The 17454-nt window shown below is 38.8% G+C and overlaps 3 protein-coding genes across 5 annotated transcripts; 1 reads left to right on the top strand and 2 right to left on the bottom strand.

Moving 5' to 3' along the window:
* Positions 1 to 201: 201 nt before the first annotated feature.
* LOC110054168 (proteasome subunit beta type-4-like) lies at positions 202 to 5985 on the bottom strand. The gene is made up of 9 exons (XM_089273281.1): positions 5815 to 5985; positions 5470 to 5546; positions 4422 to 4551; positions 4035 to 4118; positions 2932 to 2994; positions 2565 to 2646; positions 1438 to 1554; positions 679 to 767; positions 202 to 336 (listed from the first exon to the last, which is right to left on the bottom strand). Exons 1-9 carry the CDS (start codon positions 5949 to 5951, stop codon positions 324 to 326), a joined length of 792 nt encoding a protein of 263 aa, XP_089129407.1. The 5' UTR covers positions 5952 to 5985; the 3' UTR covers positions 202 to 323.
* Positions 5986 to 6263: 278 nt separating this feature from the next.
* LOC110054165 (vacuolar protein sorting-associated protein 72 homolog) lies at positions 6264 to 9034 on the top strand. The gene is made up of 2 exons (XM_020760500.2): positions 6264 to 7409; positions 7817 to 9034. Exon 1 carries the CDS (start codon positions 6289 to 6291, stop codon positions 7297 to 7299), a length of 1011 nt encoding a protein of 336 aa, XP_020616159.2. The 5' UTR covers positions 6264 to 6288; the 3' UTR covers positions 7300 to 7409; positions 7817 to 9034.
* Positions 8612 to 15683, bottom strand: LOC110054169 (uncharacterized). 3 transcript variants are annotated; one of them, XM_089273260.1, is made up of 3 exons: positions 15561 to 15654; positions 12614 to 12670; positions 8612 to 10925 (listed from the first exon to the last, which is right to left on the bottom strand). In XM_089273260.1, exon 3 carries the CDS (start codon positions 10889 to 10891, stop codon positions 9863 to 9865), a length of 1029 nt encoding a protein of 342 aa, XP_089129386.1. In that variant the 5' UTR covers positions 10892 to 10925; positions 12614 to 12670; positions 15561 to 15654; the 3' UTR covers positions 8612 to 9862. The 3 variants fall into 3 exon arrangements, with proteins under 3 accessions (XP_089129386.1, XP_089129392.1, XP_020616162.2); XM_089273266.1 differs by lacking the exon at positions 12614 to 12670 and having other exon boundaries at positions 15561 to 15683; XM_020760503.2 differs by lacking the exon at positions 15561 to 15654 and having other exon boundaries at positions 12614 to 14278.
* Positions 15684 to 17454: the final 1771 nt, after the last annotated feature.

Genomic DNA, 17454 nt, shown 5'->3' with positions numbered 1-17454 from the left:
AAACGTGAGCAGCGCGCCATAGAAACTTTGATAAACAAAACTGTAGCAATGATTGCAAGTGAGCAAACTAATAAAAAGAAAATTTATGAAGAAAATTAGATTTTCTAATGCTATAGACGCGACTGCTGTTAATAAAATATACTTTTGGCTCCTCTTTTGCACTTCGAGAAGGCTACCAGCAATAATAACACAACAAAGCAATTATAAAGTGTTTCATTATTTTATTGTAACTTTGTTTTGCATGTATATCGTACAGGCACTGAAAAAAAAAACGACTTAGAGACACACTGAACTGTTCAAAACAATAATAGGATGTTCCAGGTTCACTCGTAGCCTCTGCAAATAACATGCAAATGAAAATGCAACACTTAGCAAAGCACTGAACTTGACACACAGTACTGCAAAACTGGCCACTTAACCCTTCGATAAACAACGACAACAAAAACAACAGGAAAAAAATTTACAAAAGGTCAAGGTATAGTCGGGAATTAAGTATTTTGTGAAGAAATTCTATATTTCTTGTCAAAGTCATGGCGAAGTTGGGGTATTATGTATCATACAATGTATGAGGCCAAAAATTAAATAACAGTAACAATAACAATAACAATAACAATAGCAATAACAATAACAATAGCAACAATAACAATAACAATAATAATACAAAAAACTGAAACCTACTTGACCATGGGAGCAATTTCCCAGTTAGTCACGGCACTAGTCACTGGTTCAATATCTACACCATCCTTTGTAATTACTGCCACTTCAAACTGAAATCAAAAGAAAAGCATCCTTGCCTCACACTCAAACTACACATGATACCCAGTGAATTCACGGCAATCAACCATGCTGTAACTTCATTACACTATGATGCTCTTGGTTAACCGTGTCACTTCTAATCCACAATTTTTAGTTCCTCCTCTTAGCCTGAATCTCATATAGTCCGAGTCTGTCTGTTTGCTCATTAATTTTGTTCCTCCTGCGAGGAGATAAAGAGACCTCGGGAAATCTACTTGAAGAATCAGCCAAATGTGGTCTTATCTCTTCTTTCGAACAAATCAAATGAACCACATGCGAGCAGCAACAGTAGAGTCTGTCTGTAGAGTAATTTTAAAAGGTACCAGATAGGAAAAAAACTACAAAACGTTTACTACACGTTGCTACTGTGTTAGCCTACAAAAAGAGCTATTTGGCAAGGCAGAGCAAGGCAGAGCAAGGCAGAGAAGGGAGTGTAAGAGCGGTGGACAGGGTTACTCTTTTCTCGCACTCCATCTTCACCAACCAACGTCTGCCCCAATAAGCTTCCTGTTGACAGCCAATAATTACTTCGGACACTGTGATTTCACACCTGACAGACAGCCTTTCAACTATCCACTGCCCACCAGGTCAGTTGAGGTGTTGACTGGATACAAGTAGATAGTGTGTCACTTAGTCACAAACCTTGTTTAGAGATCTGGCATCTCTGTAAAACAAAACTTGTAGACATCTGGTGATCACTTGCCGTGCCTGATCTAGAGACATGCTGGGATTCTTTTCAAATGCATCGCGAAGAATTGGCTAGGGTAAGAAGAACACAATGGTCAGTAGGCATACGAATGCAATTGTCTTAAAAGCGTCACAGCAAAGATGTGTTTGTAAGAACTCAGAAAAAAACACAGTTGTGTCCTAGCCTTCTCCAACATTTTTTTGTGCTCCCTTTTTTTGCACTGCTCCCCAACTGACTGAGCTAACTGAACACCTGAAAGAGGCTAGCTGTGTCAAGAAAGTTTGTGCATTCCGCAGAGATAGCTACAATTGGATTTGATAGGCTTAGGTTTTATTTTGTATAGGATCTTTTATAGAGAGTATGTTTTCTCTTCTTTTGGTTTAACAGTTGGTGTGATGCTTCATCAGATTTACCAGCTCAATAAAGATGATGACGAGATAGGTTGCTTTTAGTAGTGTATGCGATGATACTTAAAGGAATCATGGGTAGTGTTAGCACACTGTTGTTTCATTGAAGGTCATGGTTCTCAACATGACAGAAGAAGAAATTGTGGATTTTGTGTTCACCAGGACTCATGATTTCCCCTTTCATCATGATGGAACTTCATTCAAGCAACAATCCACGCTACCTTTCGGCACTGTTGGGGATGCTTAGACTGTATTGAATGAAGAATGATTGAACATTGAACAACCTTTCTTGAAACAGCCATATAATATCACATTAATACAGTGATGCCAAAAAGGAATACACCAAGGTCTGATTTCAAATTTTCTATATTTTGGCCACATGTAATTTGTAAACACACCCAAGTCACACTCTGCTGCTCAAAACAAGTTACTACCAAACAGGCTTTTAGCCAGGATTTGAAAAGTGGGCATCCAAAATGTGCTTTAGGGTCTGCTCAATTAAATAATTTATAAGGCAACATAAATAATAAAACGATTTTCTTTTATAAGTAGCCGTCCACAGGACACCTGGACACCCATCTACCTAAAAGCCTGCTAACGAACAAATTTATGAATCTGGACTCAGGCCATTTCATAATACAGTCCAAGACATAACAAAGACGACTGACTCTTACCTGTGCCAGGTATGCTCCAAATCCAGTGGATATTGTGGGTGCCTCAAAAGCGATACCAATCTTGTCAACACAACCTAAGAAACTGATATAAACACCAGGAGCAAACTGTCACACAGAGTCCAATAATGCTAAAGCATTACCTTTCATTTAAAGATGGATAAATAAAGCATATTATTTACTTATTATTATTTCACTGGTCCTGGTACATGCACATGCGATATCTCTCTTTGTTGGCTACGGCAGTTAACAATAATTACATGCTAGCTGACTCAGTGAAAAGTCTATACAAAGTGAAAGTAAGTGGCCTTATTGCTCAAGACAGCGATTGTAAAAATCTCTACCGCAGAATGGAAATTGAAACTCCTACCTTTCACCGTTGTGAACACCGCCTATGACAACCTGATTCCACAATGGATCAAACCGTGTACGCCTATAAGACAAAAAGGCACCAATTAAATATTGATATTGTGGTTACAGCTGTATATTTGTATTTTTGGGGATACAGCATATTTCTTTAAGATGGGAAACAGAGTGGGTGTGGAGATGTTACATCCAGATGACTTATTGTAATGATTAATGTATATTTACAAGTACATCTTACTACGATTATCAGTTGAGTAAGACACAACGGAAGTTTGGTGACAAATTTTTGGACTTAAAATTATGGTGTTCTCACGGGCAACTTACTTTGTTTCCATTGGCAACAATATCAACAGCTGGGCATTGCCTGTCGTGTCGCGTACAGTTTCGTGCACTTTGCTGCTAATGACGTCAAAGCTGACAAATTGCCACTGGAAATGGAGCCAGTTGCCTGTGACAACAACATGATTTTTACTTTAAAACCCAATGACCAAATTTTTGTCGTGCCTTACTCAACTGATAATTGTAGTTCAACGAACACACCAAGGAGGTCTTCATGTATAGTGTGTATCCAAGGGGATCTTCCCTTGCCAACCAGGGAGAGCTTATAAGCCACATGTTACATGTAAAAAATGCTGTCTAAATCACATGCCAGAACTACTGAATATTAATTTTAATTTTCATGTGAGAGCCAGCAGTCGTTTGATCTTTGATTAAAGGCCATCACTAAAACACCAGTAGCAAAAGACAAAAAAACAAACAAAAACCACCACGCCAGCATGAAAAAAAAAGACCTTGGCCCATAATTTATGCAGGACTAGTGGATTTTGCAGTCAGACTGGTGGATTACCCACCTAGCTTGCCTGAGGACCAAGTGCATTTTTTTCTTCTTTTTTTTGGGGGGGGGGGGGGTAAAATTGTTCAAGGAAATTTGAATTACAATCTTGCTGAAGGATATGAAAAAAATAGTTACAGTAATTCCAAATTAACCAATCATGCTAGTAAGAAATGTTTCTGGAACTAGAGAAAATGATGCTTGGGCAAGCACATTGTAGTTACAGCTTGCCCAAAGAGAAAGCCTGAAAACTGATTTTCTTTGCACTCTAATACCTGTAGTACATGACTCTTGTTAACCATGAGTATATAGACTTTGGTGTGTAGCCATGGCCATCATTTAAACAGGCATCGTCAATACTGAAAGAGATTCAACACAACAATGTTTTTTCAATGAAGAATGTACTTTGCTAATTGCCTGTTATCTCTATACATTTACATGTCTAATCAAAGGTTCCACCATGACAAATTATTACATTTAACAGTTCAAGTTACTAATATATCATCCACAAATACACAAAACATATGGAGGTATTCTTTTTTACTTGACAGTTTTAAAATGGCTAAACAAAACTGGACCACAAATCAAAATTTTCTTTAACATTTTCTCTCAAAAAATGAATGATCCCATTTTAACACATTCAATGATCATTAAGAACTTACACTTTTTGTTCCAGAACTGATTTAAGGTATTGAAAGTCTGCATAGTCTCCTGAACCACCAACAACTGTGTTATTTCCAACAGCTGTCAGTCTCGAAACCTCACGGAATCTTGCAAGAGATCCGTAGGAACCTAAAAGAATGGATTGTCACTAACAAGGTTTCAAAAGTGTTTGCATATTAGAAAAAATGCATATCACTAATATCTGTCATGGAGGAAATATAGAAAAATAAAAAAGAATCAAGTGTTAAGCCACAGTGTTATAACTCCAGTTTCTGTAGCATGAGGATGCCAGGAGTATTTCTACTCTCTCTTGGATAGGATGTTAGTCCATCAGAGGTTTCTCCTCAACATTTTGTCAGACTGTCTCTGGCCAATGTTTTGCTGGTACCCATTTATCAGTACTGCTGCACCCAGGTGTTCAAAGCAAAATTAAGCTGATCCATGATTACATGTAGCATGAATTTTGATTTTTCCCTTTTCTAGCTTTTCAAGTGTTTTTTTTTTTAGATGTTTAAATCCTCCAGTTTTGATGTTGATTAATTTCTGGGTCCAAAAACATTACAGTGAACCGCACCTTTATACATAAGCAATTCAAATACAGACCAACTTTTTGCTAGGATAAGTATTTAAAATCAGCTTTCGAGCAACTTGGCCCTACGCAGCCTAGGCAGAGTAATGCACTTTGAGAGTGAAGTGCCACCCCAAAACACAACACAGTGGCCTGGCAGCATAGTTAACTATGCTGGCAGGAACCAAATATGATCTGGATTCCCTCGCAATCACCACTAGGCCACCAAAGCCTGTCACACATTCTGTTACATATACCAATTTGGAAACTGTTACAAAAGGTCTCTCCAAAGGACAAGGAGGAGTGAACATCTACAGTGCAGTAAACTGCTGATTTTGCATGTTGTTTCAAATAACACCGTCAGCACAAATGTACAGTTATGTATAAGTACATGCAGACTAAGTACAAATTTCCGAGTAATTAATGTTCTGCAAACACAACTTCTTTGGATATTAACATTGCATGATAATATAACTGACCTAATGTATCAGCTGCCATGAGAACACCACCATCAAACTTCACGCCCAGTACAGACGTACCAGTTGTTGTAGGATATCTGGTGAAGGTTAAAAAATAACCAATTTAAGCAAAATTTGAAGACTTTGAAGTAACGTTTTGGCACAATATACTAAGCTGATCTCTGAAATTCATTTTATCTGAGTAAAACACCTCAACGATTTCCAGTTTTCGCCGCAAATACATTGAACAGTATAGTTCCATGAACAGTTTCAAATTTGAAAATTTTATAAAGTAAGCTAAAGCTTATGCTTGCTATGAAGAACTTTTAAATTGCCTCACTCTTGGACCACGTTCTTTATACTTACAAAGTTCTTTTCGCTGGTGAAATTTGCTCGGCAGTTTTAGGGCCATTTTGATTTCCAGGGAAATTGTAAAAAGCGCCTGGAGATGGCCCATTACCCCATAGTTGTTCTTGAAAGCCAGGAATATTCAATGCCGCCATGTTTCTCTTCCTTTTACCTGAGTCATTCCCAGCATGCAATAAAACAAAGGTTCTTACTAGGGAGGGGTGAAGTTATGCAAAGCAAGTGTGGGAAAACTTATGAAAATAGGTTTCTTTCTCAGCCATTTCGAGTATCAATTTATCTCGGAGCCATATTACTGTTGTATTATTAGGAAAAATATTTCGAAATTCCATTTTGCAATGGGGATTTTAAAGTTTGCTATGTTACGTATACGTCTTCTGGCTAACAAACCCTGTCCTCCCCTCCCTCGCTGTACCAATCAAAACTTATAAGTCGCTGATATACGCGGGCTCAAGCACGCTTTGTCTGTTCAAAATGGCGGATGAAGTTGAGAGTCTAGCCAAAGGCAGAGAAACTCGGCGAAATGCTGGGAGTTTGATGTCCAAACTGATAGAAGACGAACAAGACGTTGATGATTTTTATAAGACAGCATTTGGAGGGTTTGAAGAAGAATCAGGCGATGAGAAATACGCAACAGAAGACGAAGAAGTTGATGTCGTTGACTCTGATTTCAGTCTCTCTGAGACAGATGAAGTGATAGATGATCAGGCGGACGAGGAACCAGTAAGAAAGCGAAAAAAGCAGATAATCAAACCATACAGGGCTCCGAAAAAGGATGCAGCAACATCAAAGCCATCTAGTAAAGAGTCAGACGCAAAGAAACGGAGAAGTTTTGAAGAAGAACCTCGGGAGGGAGTTAGAAAGTCCACTCGAGCGCTTACAGTTGAACGCGCTCAAGCAACGAAGAATCGTTTCAGACAGGAAAAGGAGAAAAAGACACTGCTTAAGAAAACGCAGCCAAAAAAATTCCTCGACATGAGGCGCTTAACACAAGAGGAACTATTGGCAGAGGCTAAAATAACAGAAGAAGAGAATGTTGCTTCTTTACAAGCTTATCACCAGTTGGAGGCAGACAAGAAGAAAACTAAAATCCAGAAGGTGACATTTAAGGGTCCTACTGTCCGGTTTCATTCATTATCTATGCCAGTTCTAGAGGTAACAGAGCCACTGGTGAAAGTTGACGACAATGAGGATGATGAGGTGAATGTGTATTCATCCAAGCGCTGCTGCAGAAATTTTCTGATCTTTACAGATGCAAAGAATTTCCCTGCTGTATACTTCCCCACCAAAAAGCCAAAAGTTCCACATAAGACTTATTGCCCTGTCACAGGGCTACCCGCTCGATATCATGATCCTGTCACAGGACTGCCATTTGCAAATGCACAGGCATTTAGATACATAAGGGAGCGGTATGCTATGCAAGCTGAGGAAATGAAAGGAAAGACATCAGAAATGGAACAGAGGCGAGGGCGAAAACCTCAATAACTCAAACATCTTTTTTTAAGAATGTTTAACTACATGGAGAGAGAGAAACAAATGGAAAAGACTGCTTGAAATAACTGGCAATTGTATTTAAAACTAGCATGTCTTGAAAGGTTTGGCCATTTTTTGGTGTCTTTTTGTTGATAATCCATCTTATTCTTTCTTAGTCATGCACTTTTTTGTTGCATTTATTTTTTGTATATTTTTTTCTTAAAGGTGTCTTCGTACGTTAGAAAACTATTACTGTAAGGTTTTCATCAAGGTACATGTAAAATAATTATTTGTTCATCAGAAAACAAGATTTGAAGAAGTTTATGACATCAACAATAGAAACTTGTTCCCTAGCTGGCAGGATTTTGCTGTGAATGCTTTTTTCATAGCTCAGCTGCTGATAAAAGCCAAATTCTGCTAGCTAACAGTCCTCTCTTTCGAATAAATTCGGGTGGTCCATCTTTGCAGATTTGTTTGAAAAGTTGAGTAAGTTCCTAACCATCCCCTCTCCTTATGCTTATTATTGTAGGTACTGATGTAACACAGGGTTCCTTGGTTTAAGGAACTGGTTTCATTGGTTTCCCAAGATCCTAGACTAGCAGATGCTGATTAAAAATTTACTCCATCTCAGAGTCAATCAAGGAGTTAAGTTTCTTCCGGAAGCTTTTGCAAGGAAATGTTTTGGTAATTCCTCTTGATGAGTGTTTCTGGAGATAGGCCCCCCAGCCACAATTCCATAAGTTAAACAAAGCCATACATATGAAAATAATAGCAATGTGTGCACGTTGAATCACGTGGGTGTCCAATTACAGGTGTCCAATTACAATGTACTTCTTTGTAACTGGATACCGGCAATTGGATTCCTACGTTATTCGCACGTTTATCATAATAATTATAATTTCCTCAAATGTGATTGGCAACAAATCGGACTCCCGCTTCGCGGTCATCCGATTTTGTTTATCACTCGTATGCTTACAGACCGAATTGGACTCCACTCTGTCCTATTACCATTATTAATCGCGTGATTACTCCGTAAACTGCACTTCACTCGACCCAATAACCAGTACCAATCTCACAAAAGTAAAAATACCGGTAAATTTTAATTGTCGCGGAATAAAAGCTAGTCACTTCTTCCCATATCAGCTAAAAGAACGACAAAAACCTGTCAGTTACTTCCTTTTCTTCAGTTTAACATTAGACCCTCGCTAGTTGCAACTTCCGATGACCAAGAACGTTCTCTGATCGCGCGCTAACTTTACCGGCGGTATGTAATACAGTAAGCGGACTAGAAAACTATTTAAAAAAGCACTTTACCAGTTTCATATTGCTCCGTATTAATAAGTCCAATATAAACGTTTTATTTACTATGTGTTTACTCTTTCCTGTCTTATACTAGTTTTCTTTTTATCCTAAAATAAAATTAATGTATTTAGTTCAAGGGCATCAAGAGAATCTCTTGAGGGCATATTATACGTCATTTCCGAGTTACCTTGTGCCTCGGTTTCAAAACGAGTCCTCGTGCAAAACTCTGAAAACGAGCCCGATTTGCATGAAAATAAGCTTACAGATGAAACGTATTTTCATGACAATGGTTTCGCGCGAAACACGTTTTGACATAGAGGCAAAGGAAACTGGAAAATGGCCTATTAGTTAACTATATTTTGCACTTTCACTGCACCTTATTTTTAACAATACTGTGTTCATATCGTCAAGTGGAGAAGTAAAAACTACAAATACAAAATACAAATACCTCGAGCCAAACTAGAATTCTCCTAGATTTTTTGTTTTACATTTACTGTAGTTTTACCCTCTGCAGCTCGTTTCCTCGATAATTCGAACCCCCGCTAACTCGAAGAGATTTTTCTATCCCTTCAGGTCATTTTCTTTGTAATTCACCCTCGATCTTACTCGAACCGAGTTAAAGTTCTAAAGATTCAAAGCTCTCCAGAATCACTGACATGGGATTGGCTGTAATGTGTCTGAGACAATGAACAGACCGTCCTAAGCAGAATAACTGAAGTCACTCGCTGGAATCAGGTACTATACTGCGGTAGCCAACCATAGCTGTAGCATTCCGTTGTTTCGCTTTGTTTTATCTTATTCGGCCTTCAAATGTTATGTGGTTTGCCATGTTGGCAAAATATTTTTTCCAGTTTCACTCTTTCTTTTTTGTAAACTGTTCAGTTTAACGTTTGTCTCACTCGACAGACTAAGCGAAAGAGGTACTACTCGTAGTCTAACCATTTGGAGTTAAGTGACAGTACTGTACTCTGTAGGCATTGGTTAACGGTCTCATTCAGCCTGAATTTTTCATGACATTTGTCTGACATTCGCATGTCCTTCTACATCACCTCCGGTCTGAGTCTCAACCAATCACGACTTGGTCACGTGGGTTTTCCCGCGCTTGGCCCTTGCTTTTGTCTTGGCCCGTGCTTTTGCTACGTGCTTTTGCCTCGACGAGAGTTCACATTGATTCATTAGTTTTTAATGTTTTGTTTTGGTGATTGGCCGCTGTAATTGATTTGGTTTTGGTTCTACGGCACCCCTCACCCACATATTTAAATTTAAAACTACTCTATAAACTAAGGCATGCACAAAATTCTTTTTTCAAAAGAGCTCGAAACATCAGCATGATGTAAAATGCGTTATAGCCCGCGTTTTGGAGTTTACAAGAGTCAAACGGGACGTCTAATTTCTTGAGAAGTTCTTCCATGGTGTTGTCTTTTCTGGACTCGGGGAACAGTGCAGAATAAAGAGTCAATGTATCAATGATTTCCTTATCGCCAGTGTCTAGTCCTTGGGCTTTCAGAAAATTACGAATATCTTCTGATGATGTTGAATGTGTGATGAGAAAATCCACTCCCGAAATGTTGTCTTGGAGTTTGTTCATTATCTCGGCGAGGCCGGCCATTTCAGAGGTCCCAGCTGCGAAGTCGTCGCATTTTTGGTGCGGAAAGTTTTCACTTAGTGAGGGGTAGTTTTCCTTCACGATGTAGACGTGACATTTTTTGCAGTCTTGTTGACTTTCCGTTGAGAAAACCACGCAACCAATCTGTAAGATTTTCTTTGGATCTTGTTCAGAAACCTTCGCATTAAACGCTAAAAATGATGGCGTTTTTTCCTTCATGACCTCGTTTATTCTTTCCAAAAAATACACACCATTAATGTGCCTTTGTCGAACGATGGAACGATTTTTCTGGCGCAGCTGATCGCTGAAAATGTTAAAATCTTTAAGGGATTTAAAGATTCTCATCATTTGCGGTGTTTTTCGCGACACCTTTGATGGTGAAACTTCAGGCAATTTGTCACCCGAATCTGCTGCTTTCTCCATCTTTTCCTTGAAGAATGTATAGCCTTTATAATCAAGGAAAATACCAGCGGTGTGATCGACTCCATAAGCTATCACAAAGATCATTTCTTTCAAATGACGATCAAAGGAGTGAGTGAAGTAATACTTGATTCGCTCATAACAGGCTCTTCCCTTCGCACGGCAGGCTTGCACCCAGGTCTCTCTCAATGTCTCGTAGTTGTACATGTATTCAGGACAGTTCTTACATACCATAGTGTATGATAACATATCTCTGTAATCGGTTCGACGACTCATGCTTGGTCCACAATCGTCTTAAAAACTGCTATATCTGCATAGATAAAACAAACCAAAAACATGATTGTATTACAAACATGTCGTGCCATGCCACGGGAAATAATCAGTTGATTTATAATATAACTAGCATAAGAGTGGGCTCCTGGCGTAAGATTGTTTTTGTGACCCGGATGTGAAGACCTTTCTCGCAAATAGTGTCATACCCTGATCGGCCTTCACTCGCTTTCACACGATGGCGTGTCAGTGAGAAACATCACGTGACAAGCACAAGCCATGGCAGTTTCCCGCGCTTGCCCCAGTTCCTGAATATTAGTTAACGAGCAGCCCTAAAATCATAACGAATATTAACGAAATCGACTGATATTTAGCCAATACGATGTGTACCTGCACTCCGCCCCCCGGAGGCAAAACGGGAGTTTAGACAATACGTGTTAATTATACATAAATTTTCAGATATAATTTTCTCTGTCCTTGCTTGTTTATAGAATGCTGTGATGGTGACCTGTGGTCAATATCAAAATATTTAAACGATCTCAGCTCTCGAGTTATTCAGCTCGGCGTTTCTGGAAAACAAAACTGTTTGCTCGAGGCACGCCTCAATCGATATCCATTCAGTCCTCCAGATGGAATGTAGGAAACCATGACAAGCCACAACGAAAAAAGAACAAAACAAACACACACACAAAACAAAAATTAAACAAAATAAACGAACAAACAAACAAACAAAAAAAGCTATCGAGCGCATGGTCTTGAAAATTTATTTTCTGGCTGGCCGGTCTCAAGAAAGAAGTAAAGTTGCTCCTGTTCTCAGGATGAGTTCGTCAGCAGCACTGGATCGAAGCCTTTACGTTTCTTGCGGCTTCTTCGAGATGAACAAGGTCTATTACTGCTTTAATTGAGGGATAGAACGCAACTCCGTAGCAAGCTACCTCACAGAAGTTTTGTCACGTTTTGTTTTTCTTACTGTTCTGTGATGTTCATTGATGCTTGTAGCCTTTGGCGGACTTGGGGGTTAATGCTGGCGGGGTGTGATCGAACCAGGCTCGACCTTCCAATCTATAGCGCCAAAAACTCGAAAGACGGCTACCTTTCTACGTTTGGAGAATATTCAAAATTAAAACGCTGCGAGGACGCTGATCATGAAATCTCAAACTACTAACTCGCCAAACTTGGATCAGTTCCTGTCGTTATAAAAATTCAAACAAGTCGAGAATTAAACTTGCCGCGGTACACAGCATAACCTGCACGAGAGTGCCCCTCCCTGACTAATCCTCCTGCCATAATCAGTAATCTTAAGTGGCATATATAGTTACATTTGCTGTTGGCGTTGAAATTGAAGAAATACCGGCCCTCCATATTGGTCAATAACTACAGGAGTATTGACTTCCACAATGGCGATCGCGAATCGAATCTAAAGTCTTAATTTGTTTACAGCGTTATTAGCCAGTAGATGTACTAAACGGAATACCTCAAAGACTTAGTGCAATACAACTCGATGTTTAGCTACTGAGACTGTTCATCGATGCGAAATAAATTCCTTAGCTAAAAGCGGTAAATTCTCTTTGCTTCTCGAACACTTTACGAGTTCAAGCTATTTGTCAAGGTCGCCCTCAAAATATGCAGGGAATGATTTTTCAATTAATTATCGTACTATCCACTTTGTGTGCTTCTAACCCTCGATTTGGTTGTCATCAAAAAAGACACGTTCTAAAATACACTTACCTCAAAGCACAAACATTAACACATACAAGTTTCAATGGTAGTGGTAAACTCTTACATCTGGGAACAGAATAAAATTACAAATGCATTTTCAGCATGGTCAATTTGATGCCTGGTTTGTTTTAAATAGATTCAAGCTCATTTGACTTTAAAAGTCCTTTTTGTCTTAATTTTACCCAGCATTGTCTTTTGTTGCTTCGTCCTTTGTGTTGAAAAATAACTTAGCAAGGATTAAATTACAGCGTTAAGCAAGCATATCAAAGGAGAATAGGCCTTTTGCAACAGCAAGTCTGGAAGAGGTACGTTACCCGGAAACTAAAAGACAGACAGCAGTTAAAGCGATAATAAAGTAAAAGACCCTCAAAAAACAAAATATAAACAGAAAAGAAACAAAAACGAAATAAATCGCTAAATTAGAATAGTAGGCTGCTGCGATCGACTTAAAAATTTGTATCAAAGAATTTTAATATGAGCAGAGGACAGGATGCATCCTCAGTGTGCACTAATTCATGTTGAGAGGTCGCGCCACGTCATACATCAAGCGCGCGCGCCAAGGAAGAAATATAAGCAACTATATCGCTTGATACCGGTTGCGTTAACTTCACTGCAGTTTACTCTTTGGTGATCTCTTCTTTTCCCTTCATAGCCGTTACTTTCTTTCCTGATTTTCTCCATTTTAACAAAAAAACAAACAAACAAACAAACAAACCAACCAAAAAAAAAAAAACAAACAAAAACAAAAACAAAAAAAAATCTGTACGCAAATATTTCGCCTTTTCTGCTCTCTTGCAACCGAAGTTTACTTCGAATGTGGGACAAGCTAAAATGTATTCTTTTTCAAGGCCTATTCTACCTCAAGGAAAGACATCAGGTGCAAAAGTTTACTTTATAAACTTAACTGCGTTGAATTGAATACGTTTACCTGATCTACATTCCACTAATGTAGTTTCTTCTACTGCTGATGGTTGTAAGATAATATCATCTTAAAATAACGAAAGCTTCTAAAAATGCGTGGTCGTCAATGTGTCTTATTTCGAAAACGCGCACGGTGATTCCCCATGTTTTAGTCTTTTTCCCAAAAGTTGATCTTCGATTTTTTTGCGTGGCAAGTTTTAAAAAAATCTTTAGGTGGGAACATTTTGGGCGCGCACGTCCTTAACTGAAGAACCTCATTTTAGTTCTAAAGAGGTCACTTGAGTTGTTTTTAGTTTTATTGAAAATGAAAAAGAAATATTATTTCTCAATTGCAATATTTATTGGATGTCGCACTTTTACTTTCGTCTTTCAAAGAACACTTCATAAGCTCTTAGCAGTTATACGTTTGTTCTTTTAAGGAGTGAATGTCAAGTGAAAAATGTAAATTTTGTGATACCTTATGAGCATCAAAATGCAAAATGATGCTAACGTGTTTACTGGCTGTTCAGCTTAGGAAATTCTGTGAGTAAAAAACTCACTTCAATTCAGAATTCGTTTCCAGTCAGTCGCCGCCATCTCTTTGTTCGCCTAACACCAGCAATAGTTTGCAGGTTTCCATAAATAACACTATGTTCACGCAAAATAATTAGTCTTTGTTATTCTAATCGGATGCAAACAGCTGGCATGTACACAGCTAGGAAAACAAGTAGCTTAATTTAAATAAATATTGGAGATTTAAACGCTCGAAAATTAGTCTACATCTGTAGAGGGAGGACAAAATAAACAGTTTTCTTCACTTTCAAAAATTTAAGATGTTTTGCCCATTTTTTAATTAAAACGGAGTTTGCGTAGGTGTAATTGTACAGCACTGGAAACACCGTAAATTCGGATACGTGTAATACGACTTTAATTTTAATCACGATAATTATTATTCTTCCCTGTAAACTTGACTATGGTAAATAATACATTTTTGGCTTTTACATCACAAAATCTGATTAGTTCGATTTATCACTTTATATAGAGGCTGCAATTTGAAATGAAGTTTTATTCCAGCTGAAGTCAACAATCTTATCCTTTATCCATGAACACTACAAATTATTGCTATCTTCAAAATACATTTTAAAATGAATACGTTGTTTTATTTTTAACGCTGTTCATGTTAGATGTATAGGAAAGCGATAATATTCAATGATTGTTTACCTTATATTAGCCGGCTAAAGACCCAGGTATAGAAGGTTAGCCATTTTGCCATTTCGGTAAAAACCAGATATAAACATCCAGCTTAAAGTAGGCTGTACCTGTTTGTGCAGTCGGGCTTTGTATAACAAAGTATTTTTGAGGCAATTCTGTGCACTTGTGGCGAGTGTGAAAAAGGAAATTTATGTCATCTTACTTTTAGCCGCTCAGCGGGATTTTATCTTCTGCTATTGTTTTAGTTTTCACGTGAATTTAAATGACTGTCGCCAATAAATCAACAAAAAATTATAGTCTCGATATTTAGACTCTGATATTGCCTTAACCATATTTCAGAGCAAGTCAATAATCGAATGATTCGCTGTGCAGCGATAAATATTTGATTGTTAAATATCATCCTTGCAAAATATCTCATTTGTACTTACTTGCGATCGCCCACCGTGGGATAAAGCCTCATGCCAGCTTCAACAGGCGGATTTTAATTATAAAATATGGAAAGCTTTTGCCAAGTAATATTAAAGGGGGCGTGATATTTCAAATGTAAATAATTTGTAGTTGCACAAAACACTGGTTAAAGGTTTTGCTTGTGTTCACGCTCGCGCCATTAGTAAAAACAGACTTAAAGAAAAGCAGCTTTTCTATGAAAAGGAATTCAAAACGTTTCTGCTGAAAAAATCTATTAGCATCACAAACTGCATCTCGCTTCCAGATAGTCATTGCAATTAGACGAATTAAAATATGACTTTTTTCGTCTGTAATCAACAACACGTGGGTGTCATGGCGGCCGGATGTACCATAGCATGCTCGCTAAAACTTCTACTAATTTTAGCTACTGTTCTACCTGTTTTTCGAGATGATGCCCTCACAAGGAAGGAAGAAGTTCCTACCGCCCTGTTGAAGGGCTCGACACTGCCCTTTGTGCGGGGATTAGCCTGCAACTCGACTGTTTATCCAAATTGCAGGTTTAAACATCGTGGCAAATGTTTTCTGTCATGTAGAGTGCAATACACGGCCAAAGGGACAAGCAGTTTTAACTTGGACAGACACTTGCTGTCCTGTGGCGATATAGCGACTAATCCTGGACCTAAAGGGACGAAAACTTCACCGAAATATCCTTGCAGGGAATGTCAGAAAGCAGTAAGAAACAACCAGGACGCCATTTTGTGTATCACCTGTAACAAATGGTCGCACGCCAAATGTCTACCAATGTCTTGTCCTATCTTTCAATACTATCTAGAAAGGCCTGACATTGAATGGTGCTGCCCCGCTTGTGCTCTTCCGCCATTAAGTGATTCTTTCTTCGTAGTAGACTCGGAAGGTGAGGCATTATCCAGTATAATGGAAACCAATCCACCGGAAAGTGATCAAGAAAGATCAGTACAAGACAACGCTGCCGAACAGCTGCTGTCTGAAGACGAGGAAATCATTGCGGATAACGTTCAGCTAGAACTTTTAAGGAGATATCATGGTAAGGATCTCTTAATTGCCGATCTGAACATTAACAGCATTCAAAACAAATTCGAAGAACTTGAACTCAGGAGGAGTACTATCAAGACAATTTGCGCTCACATAATGTTTATCAGCGAAACAAAGATTGATGCAAGCTACCCGATAGCCTGCAAACGCAGACGTATTTCCGGCTGTCACTTGGTTCCGCCGAAAAATAACGTCTGCGAACCCGAGCCAGAAAACGATTTCTGTGACGTAGGAATTCTAAACCAATCACAGTTTAGCTCAAATAACCCCAGAACTACTGCGCGAGGTATTCGCTGCGAGGAGCACTCGAGTTTCATTCTATCATGGAATCTGATTGGCCAAGAAGAAACAAAAGTCATAACGTCACAGAAATCGTTTCCTGGCTCGGGTTCGCAGACGTTATTTTTCGGCGGAATCAAGTGACAGCCGGAAATACGTCTGCGTTCGCAGGCTAGCTACCCGAATGCTCAGTTTACTATACCGGGTTATTCCCTTAATCGTAATGACAGGAAGAAAGGCGGTGGTGGAATTATGGCTCTAATATCAACATCACTCAGTAAGAAACGGCTTAAGCTCGAGAAGAATTTCAAGACATTGGAAATCATTGCTTTTGAGGTTAAGACAGAAACAGGCAATATGGTAATTATCGGTATTTATCGTCCCCCGAAGGCTTTATGCGGTGAATACCGACTGTTACTTGAAAATGAACTCAGTGAAGTTTGCAATTGGGCAAGTTTACAAAGCAACTTTGTCGTAGCCATTGGCGACCTGAATCTGAACAGAATGCGCCTGACAAACCTGAGGGCAAATTACTAATGGATTTAGAAGTCGAACAAGGTTTTCAGTGCCTAATTACTAAGCCAACATGAACAACGATCGAAAAGCGCGGAACAACAATAACAAAGAGTCTTATTGACGTGTTACTCAGCAACAGACCTGAAGTTTTTCGGTGTTCAGGCAACTACTATCCCTGCCTGAGTGATCACGCCCTCATTTATGAAGTCCTAAAGCAGAAAATAAATCCTAACAATCCTAAATTTATCACTTTCAGAAGTTACAAGAACTTGACTCTGCTGTTTACAAGCAGCTTTTGTCCTCGTCACCTTGGCACATATGGCAATTGTTTGACGAAGTTGACGATCGAGTACATGTCTGTAATGTGCTAATTAATGACATACTGGATGAAGTTGCGCCTGTGAAAAGAATGAGAGTACGTGATAAGGACGTTCCATTCCTTACATCCGAATGGAAAAAAGCAA

This window comes from Orbicella faveolata, unplaced genomic scaffold, assembly GCF_042242905.1.
Source record: "Orbicella faveolata isolate gen_17 unplaced genomic scaffold, um_ofav_v1 contig_1, whole genome shotgun sequence".
NCBI classification, from domain to species: Eukaryota; Metazoa; Cnidaria; class Anthozoa; order Scleractinia; family Merulinidae; genus Orbicella; species Orbicella faveolata.
This window is presented reverse-complemented; position numbering and strand designations above follow the sequence as displayed.

Coding starts and splice junctions, on each gene's coding strand:
- LOC110054168 (XM_089273281.1), bottom strand. CDS start 5,951: ATGGCGGCATTGAATATTCCTGGCTTTCAAGAACAACTATGGGGTAAT. Junction 5,547..5,814: donor TCACCAGCGAAAAGAACTTT/GTAAGTATAAAG, acceptor AACCTTCACCAG/ATATCCTACAACAACTGGTA. Junction 4,119..4,421: donor TCAGTTCTGGAACAAAAAGT/GTAAGTTCTTAA, acceptor AATCTCTTTCAG/TATTGACGATGCCTGTTTAA.
- LOC110054165 (XM_020760500.2), top strand. CDS start 6,289: ATGGCGGATGAAGTTGAGAGTCTAGCCAAAGGCAGAGAAACTCGGCGA.
- LOC110054169 (XM_089273266.1), bottom strand. CDS start 10,891: ATGAGTCGTCGAACCGATTACAGAGATATGTTATCATACACTATGGTA.